Below are 19,211 nucleotides of genomic sequence, written 5' to 3'. Positions count from 1 at the left end.
CTGATCTCTTTACCAGACATTGACGTGGAGAATATGGAAAATCAGAAATGTATTAACAGCATTAAAGTCTGCAGAACACGTCCTTATTTTTATTACACGTAATTCTGCAGTCATTTAAACTGGTATATTAAAAATTTACAAATAAAATTACTAATAATTATTAATAAAAATGTATTAATAATTTACGCTTCACTGTGGCTATTCAATAAATTTAGAATTATTGAAGGATTAGACATCATTTCAGATGTTACTGCACCTGATTATTGTGAGTCGAGACTGTGGAGTCTTCAGTCCAGCAGAAAGCTGAGTGACTCCTGAATCCTGCAGACTGTTGTTGCTCAGGTCCAGCTCTCTCAGCTGGGAATACTCAGAGTTGAGAACTTCCGCAAGAGCTGAACAGCTTCCAGCAGTTATGAGACATGTTTTGAGCCTAAACATGAAATTAGAGGAAGGAAGGCCAACAATAAATTTACAAATTCAGCACAGTAAACTCTATATACCTAAATATACTATATACCAAAATTCACCCATATTTTACTTGTTTTTAATCTGACCTGAATAAATATTCATAACAGAACTGAAGTTACCTCAGAATCTCCAGTTTACACTGAGGACTCTTCAGTCCAGCAGAAAGCCGAGTGACTCCTGAATCCTGCAGACTGTTGTTGCTCAGGTCCAGCTCTCTCACACTACAGGACTTTAAGTTGAGAACGCTGGCTAAAGCTGAACAGCTCTCCTCAGTCAGATTACATTTATTCAGCCTAAATATGAGATATTGTGTTAGCAGAGCTACACACTCCATCTTCATTCTGCACGTCATTTTATTATCATGTGCACCAAAGTACGTATTCTGGGTTCATCTGGGGCATTAGTGGTCATTAGTGGTCATTTCTAACAAATTCAATTAATTTATTCCTCTTTTAATTAGTCTTGTCTGTTATGTCTTAGTTTAAATCTTGTTTTAAGATTTAATTGAAAATGTCAAACATGTTGATCATTTCTATTCTTCTGTTACTTTCTAGTTTCAGTAGCGTAACACATTCCAGTGATGTAACAGGACCCAGGTGTTTCTATAATGTTGTTTCATCAATTATAGAAAACAAAAAAAGTCATTAAAAATACATTAAAAATCAATTTGTGCATACTTAACAGCAGGTCCCAGTAGAAAACATTTTATTAATAAAACTCTGCTGATAGCAATGCATGAAAGAAAATACTTACCTAATTTTCTGAAATTTACAATGTGAGTCTTCCAGTAGAGCCGAGAGCTTCTCCACTCCCGAGTCTCCTGTTTCCTTCATGCTCAGATCCAGCTCTTTCTGGAGTAAACAATTTTTACCTAAAACAGAATCTAGCCAGGTACAGGCCTCTTGTGCAGCAGGACTTTTCAACAAACTGCAAAAAGTAACAAATAAATAAATAAATAAATAAATCGTACTTGATGTTTCCAGAATAAGAGACCCATATTAACAAGAACAGTGCGGCTTCTTCTGGTTCTCTCATGATAACTTCTCTTTAAAATTAAATGAAATTGTTATTGTATGAAATACACTGGAGAAAAAAATTAGAACGAGTCTAATAAACTGTAAATTGCAGTCAAATACTCTATCAAAGTTCTTTGCACAGTATTCATTTATGTTTCATAGTTATATTATTGTCCTTGTTCATAGAAGAATCACCTCAGTGTCTCCAGTGTACAGTGTGGATCCTGTAGTACATCAGTGAGCAGCTTCACTCCTGATGCTCCAGGGTCGTTCCCTCTGAGATCCAGCTCTATCAGGTGTGATGATTTCAGAGCTTCAGCCAGAGCAGCGTATCCTTCCTCTGTTATACTGCAGTCTGAAAGTCTGTGCAAAATATTATCATAGAGGATATAGAATAAAATGGAAGAACATCTAAAGAAGCAATATAAAATTAAGAAGCTCTCTGGCACACTGAGAAACACGGCACTTCTAATTATAATATTGTATTAAAACCAATTAATTGATAATGTTTTTATTTATATACTGAAGATAAGATGGTCAAAATTAAGCATTTGGCACAATGCACATTAATGAAACAATATGCAGTGAGAAAGGATAAACATTACTTTCTTTAACTGACATCTAAATGAGAATTACAACAAAAGAATGACAAAATAATTCAATCATCAACAGGATAAAAGACCCGAGAACTACAGCACTGTACAGATCTCATAGGCACATTTAAAGAAATGCTGACAAGAAATAAGGAAAGATGCTTTAAAATATGAAATTTCTAAGGAAAGAATTGACTTTTACCTTCTAATGTTTACGTGCATGTTGAAGAAGCTGCCACAGAGATTTTCTTCTGCAGATTTTACATTTTTTACTTAGTAGGCTTGTGCAATATAATGATATTATCATATTATCATCTCTCCATGAAATTACATTGCCACAGTATTCTGTCAGGTTTATTGCTGATTATATAATATTACCAGACCTGCCAAACATTCTACACTTTGCACTGGAGCTCCTGTAAGGGTGTGTAATCCACACACACTTATATTTGTCTGGAGAACTATGTGGAATAAATGCCACCACTCAGCCTTCTGACTCATCATTGTGAAGAAAAAGATCTGAAAATATGGAAATTATCACAGAGTGGCAGAACATTTAGCATGTTTTATAATGTGGGGGTGTTATGATACAGAAAAGTTTTTGCAGCTACCACAGTTTCCAACTGCACTTTGGGTAATGTTATTATGCCTTCCCCTACTTTCTTTAAACCAAAGATTTCCAAATGTGGAAAATGTCTTTTTAAAAAATGGTTCCGGATGATTAAATCATTCATTGCCGTATTTTAAAATGTTTGACACAGTCTAATGAACATTTGAGACAAAGTTTACTATTAAAAAGTTGTTACAACCTGCTATCTTGGGAAGGGAAGTTTTTGTGTTCTGTGACATTCTGTGTGCAGGTCCGAACTCCCCCCCCAGACATTCCAGCCTGCCCTAGCCTGCCTTGCTCCCGCCTCCAGGATGTCCTCACTGATTGGCAGCCATTTTTAAAGAGGAAGACGGAGTGGGAATGTGTGGGATGTTGGAGGTGGTTTCATGTTGTTAGGAGATTGATTGATCGATTGATTGATTGATTGATTGATTGATTGAGTTTGCCCTTGTGGCTATCAAACACTGTATTTTGACTGCTGTTCTGAGTTTGACTTTTGCCTGGTTTTTGACTTTGAGTTTGGTTGTCCCTATATCGGTTTTTGTGTATTCTCTTCACTTGTGTATATATGTTCACTTGGTTCACTGGCAGTAGGGGTGTAGCTGCCGTTTATTTTGGGAGAGGGTCCTTTTGTCTCTGTTTCTTTGCTTAGGTAGTTAGGGAAGAATCCATGTATTTTTCTTTCTTTTCCTTTTAGGTAAGCTAGCTACCTAAACAATAGAATTCTTTTGTTTATAGTTTTGGCCTTGGCCCACCCTGAAGATATGCCTGTTCTGGTTAATTTGTATAGTTATATGTATATATTGTCTGATATAATATACCACAACCTTTTTGAACAACATTGTTGTGTTATTCCTGGCTCCCTCATTTAATATTTAAAAATCAATCCATTGAATCCTGAGCTGGTTACTCTGTGTGGCCCAACCTAGACTGGGCCGTAACAAAGTTTACTATTAAAATATATGGTGCCTCTGACTTTTTCACTGTAAATGTAGGCTTAGTTACAGTGGTGCTTGAAAATTTGTGAACCCTTTATAACATTCTATATTTCTGCAACACATCATCAGATTTTCTCATCCAAAGTCCTAAAACTATATAAAGAGAAACCAATTAAACAAATGGCATAATTTTTTTTTTATACTTTACATTTATTTATTGAGGAAAATGGTCCAGTATTACATATCTGTGAGTGGTAAAAGTATGTGAACCTTTGTTTTCAGTATGTAGTGTGAGCCCCTTGTGCAGTAATAACTGCTGATAAGCGTTTGGGGTAAGTGGTGATCAGTCCTGCACATCGGCTCGGAGGAGTTTTATCATGTGTGTTTCCTCACATGAACTGCTCGCTTCAGGTTCTTCCACAACATTTCTACTGGATTAAGGTCAGGACTTTGACTCGGCCGTTCCAAAACATTCACTTTATTCTTCTTTAAGCGTTCTTTGGTAGAACGACAATGTTCTTTTTGGAGAGCAGTGGCTTTCTCCTTGCAGCCCTGCCAGGCACAGCATTGTTGTTCAGTGTTCTCCTGATGGTGGACTCATGAACATTAGCCAATGAGAGAGAGGCCTTCAGTTGCTAAGAAATTACCCTGGTTCCTTTGTGACCTCATGGACTACTACATGTCTTGCTCTTGAAGTGATCTTTTTGGTCTCCACTCCTGGAGAGGGATTGGTGGAGTCCAAACATTTTAGAGATGGTTTTGTGACCTTTTCCAGCCTGATGAGCATCAACAGTTCTTTTTCTGAGGTCCTCAGAAATCTCCTTTCTTTGTGCCATGAAACACTTCGACAAAAACATGTTGTGAAGATCAGACTCTGACAGATCCCTGTTCTTTAAATAAAACAGGACGCTCACTCACTCACACCTGATCATCATCCCACTGATTGAAAACACCTGACTCTAATCTCACCTTCAAAAGAACTGCTAATCCTAGAGGTTCACATACTTTTGCCACTCACAGATATGTAATGTTGGATCATTTTCCTCAGTAAATAAATGAACAAGTTTAATATTTTTGTCTCATTTGTTTAATCGGATTCTCTTTATCTACTTTTAGGACTTGTATGAAAATCTGATGATGTTTTAGCTCATATTTATGCAGAAATCTAGAAAATTTTAAAGGGTTCAAAAACTTTCAAGCACCACTGTAAATCAGAATCATATTCAGAATGTTCTGTAGAATGTTTTTTAATAATTTTTCAAAAACACATTTAAAGTTAAATTCAAAAATCAGATTTTCAGAAAATAACATGGTGTACAGATGTGTGTATGTTAAGCTGTAAATTGGATAATAAGAACAACTGATCAAAAAACCTAATATGTAATATCCACACACTGTAATCATCACTGTTAGGCTTTTAGTAGTATTTTAGTAGTAGTAGTAGTAGTAGTAGTACTATTGCACTCCTTATAGAAATTACTGTACCTTAATATCTTCAGAACACAGCTTTGATTCTTCAGTCCTTCAGATAATTGCTGGACGCCTGAATTCTGTAGGTTGTTGTTACTCAAGTCCAATTCAGTTAGAAAACAGGGGGGTGAACTGAGAACTTCAGCCAGAGATTGACAGCTTTCCATCATTAGTCCACATTCAGTAAGTCTAAGGAGAAAAAGGTCCAACGCTTTTCCAATGAGTATATGCATACAACATAATAAAAGTTCAGATAATAAAAGTAAAAAAATTTTGTCATTTGTAACTTATATTTCTGATGTAAACACTGCCAAAACTATGAGTTGTGTTAATGAAATATTAATCAACGTGGCTTGAATTGATTTAATAATGGGGATCTTGCTGTGTAGAGATCTGAGAGGCGTAATTTTCGCATATCCAATCCATCCCTTGGCATGTTTTTGGGAGGTAGAAGGAAACTGGGAAACCTTACGTAGTACATTTAAATAAACTGCAGTGTTATAATTATGAAAATAATAATAACAATAATAGTACACACGTAAGTTTCTCAGGTCTGCAGTGTGGATCCTTCAGTAGAGCAGAGAGCTGCTTCACTCTTGAGTCTCCAGATATTTTCCCACTCAGATCCAGTTCTCTCTGCAGTAAGGGGGTTGTACCCAGCACCTCAGTCAGAAAATCACAGGCCTTCTCTGCATCAGCACTTTTCAACAGTCTGTGAAGGGATAAAAAGTTTACACTATTATCAATATCGACAGTATTATATAAGTACACATATAGCATTCTGGACTATTCATACTTTTTTGTAATCTTTATCTTTTGAAAAGTCTTTTAAATAAAATCTTATAGAATCTGTTTGTTAGAATAACAAATTATTAGGACCTTAATAAAAACAACCCAATGGTTTGGTTGTTTCTTTTAAACATTTCAACATTTCCCTTTTAAACATTTCTGTTATGTATAATTTGCTCACCTCAGTGTCTCCAGTGTACAGTGTGGATCCTGTAGTACATCAGTGAGCAGCTTCACTCCTGATGCTCCAGGGTCGTTCCCTCTGAGATCCAGCTCTATCAGGTGTGATGATTTCAGAGCTTCAGCCAGAGCAGCGTATCCTTCCTCTTTTATACTGCAGTCTGAAAGTCTAAATAGAGAACATTTGAAGGCATTATTATAATAATCTGATGTAAGTAGTATATGTTCTAGATGTAAGCTTTTGTTTGTGGTTTACATGTAAAAAATCATTAGTTCTTATATAAAGTTTTAAACAGCAGAACCTGAACCTCACCTCAGTATCTGCAGGTTACAGGGCTGATGTTTCAGCAGTGCACAAAGCTTCTGCACTCCAGAGTTTCTAAGTTTATTTTCACTCAGATCCAGCTCTTTTATGTGTACAGGATTTAATTGAAAAGATGAGGTCAAAGAAGAACAGCCTTTTTCTGTAATACCACAGTTCTTTAGCCTAATGATAGAGGGCAAATTAATTTTAGTTTAAGCATAATAAGCATAGCTGCAAGCAGCAATTTTTTAAAAATAACATAACATAATAATATAATACACACATAAGTTTCTCAGGTATGCAGTGTGAATCCTCCAGTAGAACAGAGAGCTGCTTCACTCCTGAATCTCCTTTTATTTTTCCACTCAGATCCAGTTCTCTCTGCAGTAAGGGGTTTTTACCCAGAACCTCATTCAGAAAATCACAGGCCTTCTCTACATCAGCACTTTTCAGCAGCCTGCAGTGAGGGAACAAAGACAGACTGCATTATTCACAACCTCATACTTTATTTTATGTTCAATTGTATTGGTTTGTGTTTAATTAGAGCAGGGGTGCTCACACTTCTACGACAAGGGATCGACTTTTTCATATTATTATTATTATGGTACAGTCCACCATGCACATCAACTCTAAATTTGGACTTGATTTTTAGGGGCCAAGCATCGCAGGTGTGAGGCACCTATTATGTCCGTTAGTTTTCTTCTTATTCTTATTCTTTCAGCCCATAGAACTGCTTGTGGAAAAGTTATTAAATTTGGCACACAGATAGAGGACAACATTAACCATAGTTTTTATAAAAAACCTATTTTTTCAAACTCATCATAGACGGTTCATCTGATTTTCACCAAAATTGGCTGAGATCATTTTGAGACCATGCTGGCAAAAAGTTACTAAAAGCTCATCGATAGATCAAACCATCCTTGAAAAATGTGGGAATTAATTTGATGAAGAACAGGTCAAAATGTACATGAGGCTATATTTCCACAACGCTTTAGTGTATTGAGATGAATTTTGGTATAATTCATCACAAGCATGACCTGATGATACTTGCACAGTTTCAGGACAGCATCACCTACTAGTCAGGAGATTTGAAAATTTGTTATTTTTTTACTTATAACTTGCAAATAGTTTGACCAAAAATCACAAGATTGGTCTCTTTAGATTGGGTGCGGCATACTGAGAACGATGTCCAATTTTCCTGCGTCAGCCATTTTGAATTTTGTCATAAAATGCTGTTTTTTATGAACACATTACCATATCGTTACAAAACTCTGCACGATACCTTGAAGGAACTTAAAAGGTTAAAAGGTTTCGGGACAGTGGCACATTCTGGTCAGAAGATATAATGAAAATGTGAAAACTGCTAATAACGTTTGCCTGCTTTTGCCTGTTGTCGTGACATTGGTCTTCCTAGATTCCGAGAACAATGATGCCAAATATGCCACGCGCATCCGAACTTGCTGGCCGCCCTTTTGAACTACTTTGAAAACTTACTTTTTTAAAAAAATTTTGAAATCCTTCTAGACCGTTGTTACAATTTTCAACAAAACTGGCTCAGAACATTGTGAGGCCATGCTGGCAAAAAATTATTAAACGATTTTTGATAGATGAAACTGCTTTTGAATAATGCACAAACAAATTAAACGGCGAGGAAGTCAAAAAAGATGTGAGGCTATATCTCTGTAACGCATTAGCGTACTCAGACTAAATATAATATAAAACAGAGCCGTCATGACTTGAGGTTAGCTGCAGTGTTTTAGAACATTATTAGTATTTTTAAAAATTATAACGCAATTTTTTAAAATACTAATACCTTGCGTCATGCCAAGATCAGTAATGATAACAATTATGCCATTGTTAAATGTTTAAAAACCTACTTTTTTTTAACTCCTCCAAGACTTTGTTTGTCTTCAACTTTGTCAGATCATTCTCGAATAACAGTAAAACAATTTGACTATGAGCACACTGAATTACATTGTGCAATTTCTCCAACTCTGTTTTTTGACCTATTAAGAAAATCGACCAGTTTTTGTCTTGTGAACGACTGGTTGATCGTGTTCAACGTAATGAGCACCCCTGTGTTAGAGTATTAAAATGGATTTTGTATTGAAGTAATAAACCCCAGTACATATTGCTTACCTCAGTGTCTCCAGTGTACAGTGTGGATCCTGTAGTACGTCAGTGAGCAGCTTCACTCCTGATGCTCCAGGGTCGTTCCCTCTGAGATCCAGCTCTATCAGGTGTGATGATTTCAGAGCTTCAGCCAGAGCAGCGTATCCTTCTCCTGTTATATTACAATCTGGAAGTCTAAGAGGACAAAAGCCTTTTGTTATTTAATCATGAAGGAGATGACACCATGAAATCTAACCTTATCTTTTTGATAGGATTCATACAAATGTGATTCGCAATTATGCACATCACAAAAAACATTTACACAAAATCTGTTTAGGGTTTTTGTTTTTAGTATAATTACATATATTTATGACTATTTTTTCATTCAGTTCTTTCATTGTTTGACATTTACAGAATCATTAAGATATTAAGACATCATTTTTATAAACTTTGTTATTTCAGTGTGTATTTGGTCAGAATTAAAGTGAAAATACAGTGGGTTCTGTCATTGGGACATTTAATGTTCAAACATGTCTTAAACCTTAAATTTGTTTTCCAAACACATCATTCAGTGTTCATTTCTGGTATAAAAGGGATAAACAACATTTCTGCTGAAGTCTACTCAACAGGAGAGATGAACTGACCTCAGTTTCTGCAGGTTACAGTTTGGACTCTTCAGTCCAGCACAAAGCAGCTTCACTCCTGAGTCCTCCAGAGGATTACTGCTCAGATCCACCTCAGTCAGCTTGGAGGATTCTGAGCTGAGAACTGTGTGTAAGGCCGAGCAGCTTCTCTCCGTCAGGTTACACTCACTGAGCCTGGAAGTATAATTTGACAGTGAATAAAAAGCATGCGTCCTCACTTGCATCACCAACTACCCAAGTACAAGCTTTTCACACATCATGTCAGTTAAAAAGGAGACTCCATATTACGCCCGTGGTTTTAGAATGAATTGTTCAACAAACACACATGGAAGCATCTGATATTCTGATGTCCAAATAATTTTGTACTCTACAACCAAACATTCATTTGACTGAAATTTGAAGACAGCAGGAACAAGAATTACTCATCAATTCAACAGCTTAAGTTGATGTCAAGTTATAAGTCAAGTTCATGGTGTTTATGCCAACTGATTATTGTTTCCTGCCATCAGTGTACCTATGGCCAAGCTTTAGGGGGACACAATAAGCTGAATGGAGAAACAGGTTTTACTTACAGAGCTGTTGTGGCTTCCCGGACGACTGGTAGCAGTCTCTTAAAGCATTCATCTGACTTTATGAACTTCTGTAGCTCAAACACTTCCAGATCCTCCTCTGATGTCAGCAGCACAAAGACCAGAGCAGACCACTGAGCAGGTGAGAGTTCAGCTTCAGAGAGACGTCCTGAGCTCATGTAGCTTTGGATCTCTTTCACTAGTGAATCATCATGTAACTCGTTCAGACAGTAGAACAGATTGATGGATCTCTCTGGAGATGGATTGTGTTCAAACTTGAACTTGATGTACTCAACTATGTCCTTCTGACAGTCAGAGCTGTTTCCTTTGTGTGTCAGCAGACCTCGAATGAGCTTCTGATTAGACTCCAATGACAGGCCCAGAAGGAAGCGGAGGAAAAGATCCAAGTGTCCGTTTTCACTCTCCAAAGCTTTGTCCACTGTAATCTTGAGCAAATCGATTTCTTTTGTTTCTTTACTCTCTTCTGGTTGCTCAAAAACATTCTTGTTTTCATTTCGGTGACTTACGTATGTAAATAAAGCAGCAATGAACTCCTGAATGCTGAGATGCACAAAGCTGAAAACCGTGCCTAGAAATCTGCCCGTTTCCTGAGTGCACACTCCTGAGTACACCGTTATGTTTTTGGGGTCAATTCCACAGTCGTCTAGATCTTGTGCATAGAATATCAAGTTGTTTTTTTCCAGGTGACTAAAGGCAAGCTTTCCCAGTGAAAGAATTCCCTCTTTATCCCACGGAATATCTGAGACACACTTTCTATTGTATTTCTTGTCCCCCTGTACAGTCTGAAAGATCAGAAAGCATGTGTACATCTCCGTCAGAGTCTGTGGAATGTCTTCACTGTCTGTTCCTTCCAAAATCCCCTCAAGTACGGTAGCTGAAATCCAGCAGAAGACTGGAATATGACACAAGATGAAGAGGCTTCTTGATCCTTTAATATGATCGATGATTCTGTTGGCCAGACTCTCATCGCTGATTTTCTTTCTGAAGTATTCCACCTTTTGTACATCATTGAAGCCACGCACCTCTGTGATCCGGTCCACATGTTCAGCAGGGATCTTAGCAGCTGCTGCTGGTCGAGTGGTTATCCAGATCAGAGCAGACGGAAGCAGGTTTCCTTCAATGAGGTTTGTCACTATAGTGTCCAGTGAAGCTGGCATTGATGCATCAGTCCACTTCTCATTTTCATGGAAAGTCAGAGGAAGTCGACACTCATCCAGGCCATCAAAGATGAACATGACTTTATACCTATCTGTGAATCTCAGTCCTTTTGCTTCTGGGAAAAAATGATAGATGATTTCCCTCAAACTGCGCTCTTCCTTCTCCTTCAGGTTCAGCTCTCTGAAAGGCAGTGGAAATATGAACTTGATGTCCTGATATTCTTTCCCTTCAGCCCAGTCTAGAACAAACTTCTGCACACAGATGGATTTTCCGATGCCAGCGACCCCCTGCGTCACCACAGTCCTGATGGGTTTGTCTTCTTCAGATAACGGTTCGAAGATGTTCTTACATTCAATTTGTTCCTCTTGGTCCATCTGACTTTCCTCATTTTTCACACTCGTTTTTTGTTTTTCAATTTGTCTCACCTCATGTTCTTCTTTTATTTGTCCACTTCCACCAGCTGTGATGTACAGATCTGTGTAGATCTTGTTAAGATTGTTGGACTCTCCTTGCTTTGCAATTCCTTCACATACACGATTATACTTCTTACACAGGTTTGATTTGAGTGCACGCTGCTGGATTCCTATTAGTGCATCTAATTATATAATTATAAAACACAAGAAAGACAAATACATTAATTAAATAAATAACTATGTTCTGAAATATTACAGACACTACATTACTACATTTAGTCATACTGTTAAAAAAGTAGAGAAATTAGGGATAGTATTATGAAGGGTTACATATTTTCCCCTCTTAAGAAAGTTCAGGTGCTGTTTGCTACTGTCTAGTGATCTCTTACCTTGGAGTGCATCAGCAAGGTCACTGTGATCCATCATCTTCAAAAAGTATAACGCCATATCAAGAGTTGCTTCTTTAATACTCCACAGATCATCCCTCACATCTCCATAATATTTTGTGTTTTCTTTTCTCAGAAATTTCTTAAACATCTCCAGCTCATGTTTTATAAATACAGTCATTTTATTTTCGAGATCCTTCACAAAACACAGAGAAAGTTAAATGCAGAATCATTTTATAATAAACATGACCAATTATTTTTGTCTTCCTTGAAATTTTTAATATTTCACTTGATTCTTCATGACTAAGTTCTGAACACAGCAGGCAGGTACTGTACATAAAGAATAGACAGAGATGTATTCTTGGGACAATGTAGACCTTGGACACTAGATAGAGACATTCAGCCTTTTCTCTTGGCTTACCTTGTTAACCTTTTATTATTATTTTTACCTGTTGTTGATTTGTTAGCCTATTTAAACCCTCCATTTTCTTTTGTTTTTGTTCAGTCTTCATGTTCCTCATGTGAGGAGCCTAGCTACAGTCTTTGCCTTTTGTTACAAAGGTTTTGTTTTGTTTTGTTTTGTGTGCTGCTGTCTGCCTTTTTGGCCTCTCTGGATCTTTTGTGAATTTTGTCGGATTACTTGGGGTTTTTTTTTTTGTTTTGTTTTGTTTTTTACTAAATTAGACATAAATCATGTGTTTATTACAGAGATGAATAGTACATTTACTTGAGTAACTTTTTGAAAAAAAATGTACTTTTAAGAGTAGGTTAAACTGGCCATACTTATAATCTTACTCAAGTTCATTTTCAATCACAGAAATTTACTTTTACTTTGCTACATTTGTTGGTGTTCTTCTGTTACTGTCAGAAGATGTAGCACTGTCTTGAAGTTTTCACAAAAAATGAAAAGAAAATGTCAACGTAAATACGGGAAATACCACGCAGTCGTGCACTCAATCTGCCGAATACAATGGAGATAGCACAGTAGATACCGAAAGCATTCAAAAGACTTTTTCTTGGAAAATAAATGTCATAATCCAAATATAGTTGTATCTCTAGCATAGAGTTAATCAAAATTTTTATTGTGAAATGATTACGATTAAGCTTACCTATTTTATTGGGGTCACTTTAAGTCTTGAGTATGAATGAAGCAAGCTCATAAAATACTGTTACGTCTTTTACTGTAGTAACATTAAGCTACGTGTGCGCGTGTTCTCTCATGATCATCCACTCAGTGATGAAGTAGGTAGGAATCACTTACTGAGATAGGAATGACACTGAGATGGTGTCATACAAAAACTCATGACCCATGAATGTCCATTTTATCAGTGTATAGTTTAGGTTGCTAATAAATTTAAACTTAAAGAGTCATGAAACACTAAACTACATTTTCTGTTCGTATCGCACATCATAAAAGACAATCTTAGCTTCCATAAATTTTAATTGTAGGAGAAAACTGGTTAATTTTTAGCTTATTTCTGATATTTTCGTCTTCCGGGTTTAAAATCTCATCCTGTCACACATCACAGGCAGTGACGTGGAAATATACTCTAGTACTACAGTGATGTCTAGGTGTCTCATAATTATTCATGAGCCTGCATGTTCTTATCCTATGAGAAGAGGCAGTTTTTTACTGGCAAGAAAAGACTAAATTGAGGAGTAGTTCAGAAAGTACCTACTACTTTTTTAAGGTATTCATGGCACTATTTGTTACATAAATTTGTTACACTGAATGAAGGAATGCCTTTTATTGTCACTATACATATGTACAATGAAATTAAGAGCCACTCCTTTTTGTTCCGTGCAAACATATACACTGAACAGCTCTGTATGAATTATAGCATTTAAAGTGTTGTGTGCATGTGCTGTTTTAAGGATACAGCACAGTGGGTCACTGAAGAACGCATCTACAGTACACCAAATAGTCAATCTGGGCAAACTGAGAAAGAAAAAAAAACGGACCCCGCGAATGTCAGTGTACAATCCGCACACTAACCACAAGCAAACCGCTCCAGGGTTCGTTTGCAATTGGGCCACCTCATTCACCTCGATTGTTTTGGTGCGAATCTGAGCGAGATTGCCATGAGCTACGCTGTTTACAGTATGTACCATTTGCCAACAGAGCTAACATATAACTGCATGTTTTCAGTATTCAAGAGGGGACATTACTGCTCATTATGTGCTGCCTCAAAACCCCCCAGTGGTGGTTGTGAGGGAAATCATTATTTTTTACTTTGTAATAGTTCTGTTCTTGTTCTGTTTGGATCAGTACAGAATGTTTATCTGCATACAGAGACACAAACATGTTTTTCTGTTCAGGGTTCGTCTGTAGATTTGCTAAGACTGTTTAAACTGCCTGTTTAAAGCCTGTTTAAACTGCCTCAAACTGCTTCTTATCGGTACATAGAGGCTTCATATGTATAGTACATGTTCAGCACAAGCACCTCAGAGCTCATTCTTCTTCCTTTATTCGGACTTTCTGGAAATAAACTTCTTCACCTGAGAGGACGAGTCTACTGGTGTTTGTCTAAATTTCCATGACATGGTACAAAAATGTTTTGGGTTGGTAATGTAGCAATAATTATAACATTTTTATAGTCATACCATATTGTTTTTACTTGTGTGTGTTGTGAGTGTAAGAGAGTGAGTGAATGAAAGAGAGAGAGAGAGAGAGAGAGAGACTGGTTAAATGATTACTGAACAATTTGATAAGATTATTATTGTCTTTTTTCAGAGTGAATGTCAATGCTGCAAGAGGTGGTTCCATGTGGCATGTCTTTCTATGTCAGACAAACAGTTCAAAAGGGCTCAAAAGGGTGACTGGAAGTGCTGCTTATGTAAATAATTTTGAATTCCTTTGGCTCCCATCCACAATCTAAATGTGTACATAAATAAATTAAAAGAAAACAAATAAACATGTTTGAAATATTAAAACATTTGTGTATTATTGGTTCTTTTAATTATTTCATTAATAGGACACTGATTTTTTAAAGAAAACCATTAAATCCAAATACGGATCATTTTGACCCCCTTTATGCATGCACGTAGGATTTCTTCGTTCATGCACTGTAGGGTTAAATCTAAAAAATCTAAAAGGTGTATTATAGGTGCATTATAGCTGACACCTACATGAACATTTTACAGTTGGATTTGTGACTGTAAGTCATTCTCTTCAAATGCTATTGAAGTTAGAAACGTGTATACCAATGTCGTATGTAACTTTAGAGACGGTCCCTTAACTTGCGAATATCGAATGTCCAACATCAAGCCAACTTTATGCCAGTCTAGAAACTTGCTACTTGAGTCGTCTTCTCAGTGGACATTTATTACTCTTACTCAAGTAATTATTAACATTGTTACTTTTACTATTAGTTAAGTAATTATTTTATAAGTAGTTGTAATTGTACTTAGTAAATTTTCTGGCTGCTCTATCGACCTCTGGTTTATTAGCATATTAGTATAAATTTTGTGACACCCTCGTGGTGCGATTCTATACAAAACATTCACTAATTATTGCACAGTATGTGCCTGCTGTGAGCTGATACAGTGACTTGACCACTGTTCTATCCAACGTTACATAACCAATTAAACTTCATCTTTACATTCTTAACTTTAATGCAGATTTTAGGTTGTTTACTATTAGCCGCCAATCCCTCCCAGGGCTTGAATTTCGGTGTGGGATTGCACCTAATTTAAACCATTCCCGCAAAGCTTGGTTTTATAATGCAGGGACTTCCCGTACAAATGTATTCGCTTCATCTCGGATCAAATTGTGGAGGAAATCATTACACTGGCCCATCCCAACACATCATCAACCTGTGTCAGGACTCTTGAGAACTCTCAAGCCAGCAATTATAAAGTCTCTTCAGTCATACTGGACATGCAATTCTCAGAGTTCAATTCAGTTCCATTCAGTTTTATTTGTATAGTGCATTTAACAATGGAAATTGTCACAAAGCACCTTTAGAGAAATATATAAATAAAGGGTATACATTTAAATTTATAAATTTATCCCTAATAAATAAGCCAGAGGCATAGGAGGCAAGGAAAAACTCCCTGAGACGATACGAAAAGAAATCTTGAGAGTAACCAGACAAGTTTCTTTCTACCAAATATTTCCTTACCAAAAATGGCCTGCTATATTACCCTGCATTGAACCAAGGGATGTCAACGTGCTTGGTGCTCCCACAATCCAAGACTGTGGATTGTGGATACCATGCTCCCAGCCCACCTAATTAATGACTATAATTTTATCCCTTTATTGATGCCGATGTATACTACTTGCCACAGAAGCCACTCCGCATAATTGAGGTGCCATTTAGAATTAATCTAGTGATCTGGATTCCCTTCCATTTTAGGGACTTTACAGCTAAGCAACCTGTATTTTTGGATTTGTTTGTTCTGTACATGTGAGACTAGCACATTATTTTATCAGTCCATTTGTTCTAGTTTTCATCATCAAACTAGACAAATGTTTTTTTTTTTATACTTATCTGAAATAAATAACCCCAAATGTTTTCTGAAAAGGTGTAATGGTGGACATCATGGGAAGCATTAACAAAGATGAAGTCTTACATTGAAGATGGTGTAGAGAAAGTCTGTAATCTTCTTTTTTAATTTGGCAGTTTTCACAGTAGCTTCAGACTCACAATGATTTCTGCAGTCAAAATAAAACATTTTATTATTATTAATTAAGAATGACAAATAACAGTATTAAATGAGAAAAAAAAATTATACCTTTCCTTGGCGTGTATCCCTGTTGTTTTGTCAGTGCTAGGTGTATTCGTTAGCTGTCTATCCGGGGGGGAATTTTGTCTAAAAGAAGAGAATGAGTTTTCATATTACACTGTAATTGTACCAATACTGAAACAACCTGGCTGACTAATAATGTCAAATAAATATCAATAATCAGTATATTCTGTACTATATTTGGCCAAAATATATGGACACCTGACCATCACACCCATATGTGGATCTTCCCCAAAGTGCCACAATGTCTGAAGCACACAACTGTACAGAATGTCTCTGTATGCTGTAGTGTTACAGTTTCCCTTCACTGGAACTAAGAGGCTCAAACCTGTTCCAGCAGGTTCACTGAGCTCAATGAAGACATGGTGTGATAAGGTTGGAAGAAGGTGGAAAAACTTGAGTGTCCTGCACAGAGCCCTCAACTCAACCCCACTAATTTCTAGTAGCTGAATGAACATAAATCCCCACAGCCACGCCCCAAAATCTAGTGGAAACACTCTGCAAAAGAGTCGACCTTATTATAACAGCAAAGGTGGATTAAATCTGGATTGGGATTTTCAACAAGTACATATGGGTGTGACAATCAGGGGTCCACAAACTTTTAGCCAGATAGTGTAATTATAACAGAGTGACTTATTTGTGTTTTCTTTCAAAAATAAACAAAAAAGTGATGGGGATTCTCAACAACCTACCAAAACAGAACACATTAACAAATTCATTTTATATAAATGTGATAAATTAAATTAGCACTTAAATTCTTGGGCTTGCAATTTAGCTAAGTGTAAACTTTTTTTTTTAAATATCAGACATCCATGATTCGCTTTCACTCCTCTGGACAGTACTCTGAATAATGAATTATTTTTGTATGAAATAAAAAAATGCTCTGTATGTGGGAACTTGGCTAGTGGATGATTCTTCTCTGGGATTGAAAGCTTATTTGTGACCTGGTACCATTGTGTGAGATCTTTTCATTGTGACTAAGAGTAGGGAAAGCACTTGAGTTTATTTCATAACTTGAGTTTATTTTTTTCACATGTCTACATTTAAACTATTAGGACTTATACTTCATCTCTACATTGCACTATATTCTTTGCACTATAATTACAGACTAAACAAAAAACGTGAGTAATTCCAGCCTGTGATGCTACCTCTACAGATGTATCTGAAGATGGGGTTTATGATGAGCAACAGGAAGAGAAGTGAATACCTGTCCTGAGAAGCTGTTCCCTCTTTAAAGTCGATAAAGCGTGGTATAGACTGGTCACTCTTAAAGGACACACAGCTGGTTTCAGGAGATTCTGGTCTTTCCTCGTTGTCTCTAAAGAGTGGTGTAAAGGAATAGGGAGAGAGAAATATGATATTGCAACTTGTTTACCAAATGGTTGTTGACTTCAGGAGGATTTGTGGTGATCGTTCTCCACCACACATCAACAGCACCACCATGAACACAGTAAAGATCTCCAAGTTCCTCATTGTGCATATTGCTGAGAACCTCATGCATATTCTCAATGTGACCTACCTACCTACAAAGCCTCTCTGGGCGTTGTGCTCTTGGCTGGGTAATCGGCTGTGTAATTCCAGCCTGTGATGCTACAGTGAGGGAAAAAAGTATTTGATCCCCTGCTGATTTTGTACGTTTGCCCACTGACAAAGAAATGATCGGTCTATAATTTTAATGGTGGATTTATTTGAACAGTGAGAGACAGAATAACAACAAGAAAATACAGAAAAAAGGCATGTCAAAAATGTTATAAATTGATTTGCATTTTAATGAGGGAAAAAAGTATTTGACCCCTCTACAAAACATGACTTAGTACTTGGTTTAAAAACCCTTGTTGGCAATCACAGAGGTCAGACGTTTCTTGTAGTTGGCCACCAGGTTTGCACACATCTCAGGAGGGATTTTGTCCCACTCCTCTTTGCAGATCTTCTCCAAATCATTAAGGTTTCGAGGCTGACGTTTGGCAACTCGAAAGTTCAGCTCCCTCCACAGATTTTCTATGGGATTAAGGTCTGGAGACTGGCTAGGCCACTCCAGGACCTTAATGTGCTTCTTCTTGAGCCACTCCTTTGTTGCCTTGGCCGTGTGTTTTGGGTCATTGTCATGCTGGAATACCCATCCACGACCCATTTTCAATGCCCTGGCTGAGGGAAGGAGGTTCTCACCCAAGATTTGATGGTACATGGCCCCGCCCACCATCCCTTTGATGCGGTGAAGTTGTCCTGTCCCCTTAGCAGAAAAACACCCCCAAAGCATAATGTTTCCACCTCCATGTTTGACGGTGGGGATGGTGTTCCAGCGGTCATAGGCAGCATTCCTCCTCCTCCAAACACGGCGAGTTGAGTTGATGCCAAAGAGCTCCATTTTGGTCTCATCTGACCTCAACACTTTCAGCCAGTTGTCCTCTGAATCATTCAGATGTTCATTGGCAAATTTCAGACGGGCATGTATATGTGCTTTCTTGAGCAGTGGACCTTGCAGGCGCTGCAGGATTTCAGTCCTTCACGGCGTAGTGTGTTACCAATTGTTTTCTTGGTGACTATAGTCCCAGCTGCCTTGAGATCATTCACAAGATCCTCCCGTGTAGTTCTGGGCTGATTCCTCACTGTTCTCATGATCATTGCAACTCCACGAGGTGAGATCTTGCATGGAGCCCCAGGCCGAGGGAGATTGACAGCTCTTTTGTGTTTCTTCCATTTGCGAATAATCGCACCAACTGTTGTCACCTTCTCACCAAGCTGCTTGGCAATGGTCTTGTAGCCCATTCCAGACTTGTGTAGGTCTACAGTC

General features: G+C 37.4%; 2 protein-coding genes across 20 annotated transcripts in view; one reads left to right on the top strand and one right to left on the bottom strand.

The window, feature by feature from the left end:
* LOC108264148 (uncharacterized) overlaps positions 1 to 19,211 on the top strand; it is a 332,110-nt gene that overhangs the window by 235,515 nt on the left and 77,384 nt on the right. The gene's annotated exons all lie outside the window — the stretch shown is intronic.
* Positions 1 to 19,211, bottom strand: part of LOC124627784 (uncharacterized) — a 199,979-nt gene that overhangs the window by 171,475 nt on the left and 9,293 nt on the right. For all 6 annotated transcript variants that reach the window (XM_053678246.1, XM_053678241.1, XM_053678243.1 and 3 more), the window contains exons 6-21: positions 17,628 to 17,738; positions 16,409 to 16,486; positions 16,247 to 16,328; positions 11,675 to 11,867; positions 9,697 to 11,467; positions 9,125 to 9,298; positions 8,508 to 8,675; positions 6,652 to 6,825; positions 6,378 to 6,551; positions 6,066 to 6,233; positions 5,634 to 5,807; positions 5,111 to 5,284; positions 1,680 to 1,847; positions 1,222 to 1,395; positions 588 to 761; positions 257 to 430 (exon numbers count right to left, since the gene is read on the bottom strand). In XM_053678246.1, the coding sequence (XP_053534221.1) occupies positions 257 to 430; positions 588 to 761; positions 1,222 to 1,395; positions 1,680 to 1,847; positions 5,111 to 5,284; positions 5,634 to 5,807; positions 6,066 to 6,233; positions 6,378 to 6,551; positions 6,652 to 6,825; positions 8,508 to 8,675; positions 9,125 to 9,298; positions 9,697 to 11,467; positions 11,675 to 11,867; positions 16,247 to 16,328; positions 16,409 to 16,486; positions 17,628 to 17,738 (4,131 nt within the window). The remainder of the gene's footprint in view (positions 1 to 256; positions 431 to 587; positions 762 to 1,221; positions 1,396 to 1,679; positions 1,848 to 5,110; positions 5,285 to 5,633; positions 5,808 to 6,065; positions 6,234 to 6,377; positions 6,552 to 6,651; positions 6,826 to 8,507; positions 8,676 to 9,124; positions 9,299 to 9,696; positions 11,468 to 11,674; positions 11,868 to 16,246; positions 16,329 to 16,408; positions 16,487 to 17,627; positions 17,739 to 19,211) is intronic.

The sequence above is a fragment of the Ictalurus punctatus genome, chromosome 4 (genome assembly GCF_001660625.3).
Source record: "Ictalurus punctatus breed USDA103 chromosome 4, Coco_2.0, whole genome shotgun sequence".
Taxonomy (NCBI): domain Eukaryota; kingdom Metazoa; phylum Chordata; class Actinopteri; order Siluriformes; family Ictaluridae; genus Ictalurus; species Ictalurus punctatus.
This window is presented reverse-complemented; position numbering and strand designations above follow the sequence as displayed.